The sequence below is a fragment of the Saccostrea echinata genome, unplaced genomic scaffold (assembly GCF_033153115.1).
Source record: "Saccostrea echinata isolate AGI-Se365-2 ecotype Australia unplaced genomic scaffold, CSIRO_AGI_Sech_v1 ptg000054l, whole genome shotgun sequence".
Classification (NCBI taxonomy): Eukaryota; Metazoa; Mollusca; class Bivalvia; order Ostreida; family Ostreidae; genus Saccostrea; species Saccostrea echinata.
The window spans coordinates 34730153-34738019 of record NW_026889803.1 but is presented as its reverse complement, the minus strand read 5'-3'; the positions used below and the strand labels follow the sequence as shown (position 1 = coordinate 34738019).

The 7867-nt window shown below is 33.6% G+C and overlaps 1 protein-coding gene across 1 annotated transcript; it reads right to left on the bottom strand.

Moving 5' to 3' along the window:
* Window positions 1-1059: 1059 nt before the first annotated feature.
* On the bottom strand, window positions 1060-4196 carry LOC133171489 (transcriptional repressor scratch 1-like). Its single transcript, XM_061306249.1, has 2 exons — window positions 4037-4196; window positions 1060-2118 (listed from the first exon to the last, which is right to left on the bottom strand). Exons 1-2 carry the CDS (start codon window positions 4194-4196, stop codon window positions 1352-1354), a joined length of 927 nt encoding a protein of 308 aa, XP_061162233.1. The 3' UTR covers window positions 1060-1351.
* Window positions 4197-7867: the final 3671 nt, after the last annotated feature.

The window sequence follows — 7867 nt, the reverse complement described above, 5'->3', positions numbered from 1 at the left end:
AATTTAAAAATTTAACATGAAATTAAACTTGCTGAAAAACCATCTGTAAGTCCATTATAACCAGAGGTACTCCTGGTAGCGACTAAATCCATTGATGCGTGTCGACAATGTTTATGAAATGTAATTATTTTCATCTTTTCTCATTTATTAAAACAAGATATGAAATTATAAAATCGGCATGATCTATACTGGCATGAAAATAAAATGACGCTATAAACTTTCATGGAAAGGAGGGTTGGGGGTGGGGGCTTCATTTTCTCAGAAACAATGTATCTATTTACAAAATAACAAAATAGTTCTTTTTTAAAGTCGTTTATTCAACATTAACGTTTAAAAGACAAAGGTAATACTGATAGCGGCGATATTGCACATGTTCCAGAAAAACAAATCCTCTCGTGAGGTTAGAGGAAAAGAAGAAATAACAAATAAGAGTGAAATATAATTTGGAAATATAATGAATGTACAAGGTGATCATTATTACTAAACATTTTCGAAAAGAAATACATGTGAAAATTCTGCACTTATGTGAAATAAAATGTTTAATGATGGTAAAAAATGTTAAAATTTAAGATAATCAAAAAACAACTTAAAGCTGCCAAAGCAGACAACAGCATGACCAAGGTCAGGTATGTACAAAGTCACAACCGTAAAGAGAGCTTGAATGCAATGTAAAATTAATACATTCTAAAATTCTGTCTACGATTGAAAACACAACGATTTGCTACTCACATAAAGACACCATCTTTTGATGTCTTTCTTACATGTTCGACTTGGAATTATCATAGACATTAAAGGGTCAACGAAGAAGCGGTTGTTCCTCTTGACTGACTAGAGTTGATAGGGACTAGATAACTCATGATTGCTTTGAACCCAAAGCGAAGCAAACGACAAAAGCACTACAGACAACAACAAATGTTGTTCAAACACCTCTACATTGTGCAAATTATTTGTACAGAAAATAAAGCAATTATACAGTGAACATCTTTAAGGCAAAATAATAAATCTTGATGATTTTAAATTATGCTTCTTTCGAACGCTACATGTATATCGAAAGGGATGTGCATATCGAAAATTATATTGCTTGATTTCCTTCTGCAAATATTTACAAAGAGAAACAACAGTTTGCAATACGAAGACACAATGGTGATGATATTGAAAGAGAACAAGTGTAAAATACTATAAAAAGTTCTACCAAAATAGGAACTATTCTTTGTTGATATGAAAATTGCTACGAAAAATGTTAACAAGAAATTACATGGGTCGTTTTAAGAAATTGTAACTGCAGAAAGTTGGCACAGGGATTGAAATGCTTTAGAATGGTGACGAGTCTACTTTGAAGGTGCACAAGTTTTTAGCAGTCGGAATAACAAGATATCTCCGAGATTGCTGATATCTCGGATACTACAGAGCCCGTCTCAGATTCGGTCCCGTCTTTTATACACGCCGACTCATAATGCTTGTTCAGGTATGATTTTAGAGCAAATGATTTGTCACATCTCTTGCATTTATAGTGTTTGAATGCTGAATGGGTTTGCATATGTGCTCGAAGATTTGATCTATCAGCGAAAGCTTTGCCACAGTGTGCGCATCCGAATGGTTTTTCGCCGGTGTGAGACCGTCTGTGACCTTGAAGAAGCCATGGTCTAGAAAACGCTTTACCGCAAATATCGCACTTGTGTTTAAGTTCGTGAGTAAGAATATGCATGGACAATGCAGGCATGCTCACATAAACTTTGTCACAGTGTGGACATTTCTTGGCTGAGTGACTTTCGAGACTTCGATGTGTTTGCTTGTGACGTGAGAGATTCGATGATGTCGCATAATCTTTTCCGCATTCGTTGCAGGTATATCTTTGTTTCAGGGCTTTGGTTGGGATCCCAAACGCGTTCTTTCTTGCTCTTCCATCGCTTACAAAAAACGCATCATAAGTATAACCAACAGTGTGCATATTAGGGAGAGATGTCCGAACTTCAACCTCCAAGTTTTTATCAGGAACTGGTTCGGGAGAGGGAGTTTCTTCAACAAGATTTTCTTCGAACCTATTCCTTGAGTCTACATCATGTAATACGGTGGCCGAGTTTTGTGGCAATGTTGGAACAACAACATCTTGAATGTAACCTAAAATTTACAAGGGATAGAAGTCAGCCATTTAACTACCTACTTTAGAAAGAAAACTGGAATTATATTATATCAAGAAAAAACAGTACCGGTGTATTCTTCATTTTAAATTTGCTACATTATTTTTTGTTTAGTATATCTTGAGTTTACCTTCCCAATCATTGACTAAGACATAAACTTGATCAAGATGGGTGACTGTTGCTTGCTCCTTAAGCAAGCTTAATGGTTGTTTCAGTGATAATTACAAAAGTTAACAATTCCAACTTATCAAACTTCTTTTACACGGCTAGTCGTAAAATGGGGGAATTATGTTACATTCATAACTCAATTATATCAATCTACGACAGAGAAGCGAGATTAGAGAGGCAACAATTGCATCTTTCGAACATTACCGACTGACAGCGCATAACTCATGTTCGGATCATAATATCAATTATCAACAGATTCAGAAGATGATGTTCCCAAAGTTATTTGTAACTGTGTCTTCATCGTCGATGTCTCATTTCTGCACTTCCCAAATATGTCGTTATAGTTATAAGTAGTCTGTTGATCAAAAATTGATTGAAAAGGTCACTGCGTGCTCTCTTGTATTTGACTTCTTATAAGTAATTCTGATTGCTAGAATTAAGATTTTGTTTAAAAAATTATAGATGAATAAATAAATGAAAATAAATATCACAGCATAGATAAAATTAATTAAGTGAAGAAAGAATGGATCATCAGACAGGACTTTGCTTAGTAAGATTTGTTTTCTTGCTAACAAGCGAAAGAAAAGATCCTGGAGGCAAGAATCTCTTTTAACAATCTGTCAAAAATTGACCTTAAGGAACGAAGTCGCACACTTTTGCAACGCCATTCTGGGGGAAAAAAGCCCATTGTAGGGTAAAGCCGTAAGTGCATTGACCAGTATCAAGACTCCCCCGCCGGTGTCAGTGAACTCCCGGCCCGCACTTCCCCTCCACGTTATTTCATTAAAATCTTGATTATTCAACTCTTTCACAACAGAAGAATATATTATGCACAACTTTTGTTCTGTTGTCTAAGTAGTCGGCTTCTTATGGTAATCTGAGCCCTGTTGAACAATATTTCGTCGTAGCTTGGAGTAGTAGTTGCGTTACGTTACAATAGACATGCATCTGTGAAGCGTTACAGGAACAAACGTTTTTCATACTCTGACAACTAACCTTATAATTTTAATTATTTATTAATGTCTTTTCATTTTCCTTGGTGAAATTCTTTTCAAACAAAAGGGGATGCGGGTCATAAAACAAAATTGATTTTCCTTTTTTTTTTTAAGGATCGCGCATTCTATGTACATTTTAGAAGAGAGAAGGTAGAAATAAGCATCTTCTTTCAGTATTTAACAGAAAATGTAATAAGGTATAAAAGCAAGAATCATAGAACTAAATGAAATATACCCTTTATGCATGTGAATATTCCACAATCGCATTTAAACTTTAGTATATGTCAGATTCGTTTTTCGTACATTTTAACGAAAAATTGCAAATTAATGATTCCAGTAAATACAAAGAAAATATGAGCAAATATATCAAATTAATAGACACATCTTAAAGATTATAGCATCAAAGTAAACTCAGGTACATAGAAACAATGATTTATACCGGTGAAATAAACTTGAAATTAAAAATCAAACTGCTAAAAAATTAATTTCTTTCTTTTAATTTCTTTTCCTTTTTTTTTTAAATAAACAAGTCAAAATAACAGCTGATTTTTTTTCCACAAGGTAAACTCAAGCTCAAATTATTGATAAAATATTATCATTACTTAGAAATAAAGTGATTAAAGAAATATACATATTACATACTGTGCGACAATCCATTTGCCAATCTTGGTAGATATGTTACAATTTATGAGCTTTTAAACACTCTGTAGACTTAAATAATATGTAGATAGTTACCGTTACTGATGCGGACAGACAGGGGCTGTACCACCGGGGTGAAGGGTGTAACTGCCTTCAGACTCGCTACGGACTCCTCAAAAACGTCCCTGATTCGGTACTGGTTTGGTTGGCGATCCTCATCACATTTCACTTTCTTGACTAGAAATGATCGTGGCATTTTTTTGACTGTCACTTCAGCTTTAACAAATTTCAAAAGTTTGGAATCGCCATTCAAGTCTACATTTCGGAGTTTTCTTCGTGTAAGTTCCAGAAGAGTTTTCGTTTTTGTTTCATGTGTAACTTCTTCCCAGAATTTTGGCTTTTGTCGACATGGTTGTGACTTTGCAGATTTTTCTTGGGGGAAATTCTCTTTTTTCTTTCACAAGTTAAGTGATAAGTTCGTTCTCACGCTTCCATAAACGGTCTTATATACCCGATCGCATGCCAATCAAGCGGCACGCGCCTCCGCGAATCGCAGCAAAGAATTGGCAATATTTGGTATGAATAATTGAACTTGCCCTGAACAATGCGACGAAAGTGGTGTAGCGCGTTGACAAATACAAACATTTACCATTATTCCATTCAATCGTTATTCTAGCTTCGTCATCTGGATCTTTGAATGGAATTTCATTATTTTAATTAGGTGGCATCGGGACGTTGTCTAGACATGCGCAGAAGCATTCTGTTCGCGTGTTGGGAAACCAAGATTTTACAGATTTGGCGAGAGGTGTACAAATTTCAAATTATCTTGATTAATTATTTATTTTAAAATGTGTTGAAATTGCCACAAAAATATTCATAGTTAAAAAAATTTAGCCCCTATTCGGAGAGTCGTTGCTTATAATACGACAATTCTTTTGACCATTTCTATTAGGACAATTAAGAAAAACCGAATTCCTTTTTTTTCAAAACTATAGGATATATTAAAAAGATTTCTTTTCCATTTGTCACCTGACAATGTGTATCAGTGTCTATAAATAATGAAGTAGGTCTTTAGAAAGTTGAATATCGTTACAATTGATTCTTGCTTCATCTCAGTTCTCCTATATAAACAACCACCTGTTGTGAAAACTACCTGTCCACAGAAACTCAATATTTTTTATTCTACCTGTAGCAGTCCTGTTTGCCTATAACGATTAATTTCTTCTGTGATATGAATTTAACGCAAACGCCTTTGTAACGGTGGGAAAATACGTTATTTCTATAGATTTTTTTTTTCATTCTGTCGGATCAAGGATTTGTTTGAGGAATGAAAGATATTAATAAAAAATTAGATTAAACAGTGAAAGAAATAAGGAGACAGAAGTCGAATTTGAAGAAAAATATCATGAAAAACATATCAACTATCAAACAGTGAAAATATGAAGGAACAAAACTCAAAAAATAAATATGTACGTGTAAAATGTTTGTTGTGCAAGATCGAGGCACAACAATTTTATGAAAAAGTTAACTTTTAGGGAAGATGAAATGTGTTTACAATCTCGAATGGAAAAAAATCGATTAAAAGAAATGAAGCATCAATCGAGGCATGATAAAAAATAGCATATATATATATATATATATATATATATATATATATATATATATATATATATATATATATATATATATATATATATATTAGATCAAGTAAGTAAATATATTTATCCGTAAAATACATATCAAGTCTTATCAATTTGACTTTGCGATATGAATTATTTTATGGGTTTATCGAGTAATTTATTCCTGTAATAAGACAGGTAGAGCATTTTTTACAGGTACATTGTACATTACTTTCGTGAAGGCTCGCAGGTGCGCGCAGTTGACATCCCAACAGTTGGCGAGTATAATACATAACATCTCATTTGCGACCAATGCACTCAAGATGCACGTAAATCGAGGCATAACTTATTTAAGGTTACAAAGGACTTTTTTTAATGACCAAGACAGAGCACTTAATGGATGCACCAAGGATGACGAAAATCGGTCACTCAACCTGCAACAGAGAGTGGACGCACATTGTGGACCGCATAACAATTACACTGTGTTACGAAAATAGCCCACTGGACAATACTACATCCTATTTATACCGTTTAATCGTCTTGCACAAGAAAAAGCTGGAAGCTGCACCGGTTGCATGGTCTGCATGTCATACCCAGATTGGGCCATCTGCTTCTGTTCTTTGAATTTCCACCAAAATTAACTTGGATATTATATCCGACCAAAGCTTGTTACACAAAAATTAGCGGCAGAGGGCATGCCCAAAATAATTCTCTTTCATATCAGGATTATATCTATAACGGGTACTTGCAGCAATGGTATTATTTGTTTAATATAGTCTCTGACAGAAAATCGCTTGGCTTTTACCTTTGATGCCAAACTCCTTAGCCTGATTCTTAAGGTCAGTTTAGGCACGCGCGACAAGAATTTCTCTGCTACGCTTTTAACAGATATCCATCTTTTGCTTAGCTAACCTTTATTCGATGATAAAATTTTAAATGGTATCAACAACAAAGCGAACTTGTTACATCAGTCAGCGCAACAGTTGGGAGAAAGCAATGACAGAAGTGACGAAGAAAGAATACAATGACATAACCAAAAACAGATGCCAGCGGCTATTGTTTCCAGAGAAATTGAGAGTTCAACAGTCTTTCCAACATTACCATCCAGAATGGGAAAATTATGGAATCGCAGTGTTAGGTTTCAAATGAATTTTATGATGAAGTTGTGCGATAAGTGCCTCGTATTTTCTGTTCAAAATGATCACAAAAACTTAAAAGAAAATCGACAGCATCGCGAAGATAAAGTAATAACAACCCTTATAAATTTTCAGTTGCTCTCATTCAAACTAAAGCTGATTGAATTTTGTTCATCTTTAATCTGTCAGGCGATCTGTTTGTACTGAGTATTGTTATGACGTATTGTAAATATATTTGTAAAACAGACAATTTATCTTATTGTTAAGGGGGGGGGGGGGGGGACTGTAATGCAGTATTGTTTAAATTGTTAAATTCTCCAGTATAATGACAACTTCTAATTCTTTTTTTATGATCATTATCAAAAGCGTCTCTGAAGTTAACTTTTCGATTTCCAACAGACATACCAAAAACTTTAGAATCTAAATTATACACGGAATTTAATGACGCAATTATCTTTCCAACAGAAATTTTATATCACTTACCGATTGAAAAAAAAAAAGACAGGGAACACAGTGCATACTCGGTTTATTATTTAAAAGAATTATATTATTTTAATGATTCAAGTATATGTGCATTAAATTTAACGTATTGAATCTGAAATTTTAATGATTTTTGTCTCTTCTATTGTCTAATATTGCAAACAAAAAAAAAAAAAAAAAAAGAAAAAGGCAAAATTATTTAAAACAGGTAATTTTAAAATTGTCATCAAAAGTAAGAATGGTTAATAATGATATTTGCATTAATGAAAATTAAAAATCTCAATTTTTTCTGGTTATTTGAAGACCGGCATTCAATTTAGCAAGAATAAAGAAATGTCGGATTGATGAAAGGACTTTGATTTGTACTAAACACGTGCCCCTGCTTTTCATGAATTGTATTTAATGTTATCATCATGATTATTATTAATACATTACTAGAAAAGATACAATGAAATAAAGACAGAGGAGTGTCATTTCAGTGGTGAAATTCCGGGCATATTCTGGTGCCACCTGCGGCAGACGAGTTTGGTCAGTATCTTCTGATTTATAGTTCGGTTTTTAGCTCTTTTCTCCCATCGTTTCTTTATTTTAAAAAATCGTTTTCTTCTTTTTTTAATATATATAAAATAATTGAGTGTTTTTTGTTGTTTTCTTTTTTGTTTTGTTTTTTAGACATCTTTTTTAATTTCACA

Coding starts and splice junctions, on each gene's coding strand:
- LOC133171489 (XM_061306249.1), bottom strand. CDS start 4,196: ATGCCACGATCATTTCTAGTCAAGAAAGTGAAATGTGATGAGGATCGC. Junction 2,119..4,036: donor GTCTGTCCGCATCAGTAACG/GTAACTATCTAC, acceptor TGTAAATTTTAG/GTTACATTCAAGATGTTGTT.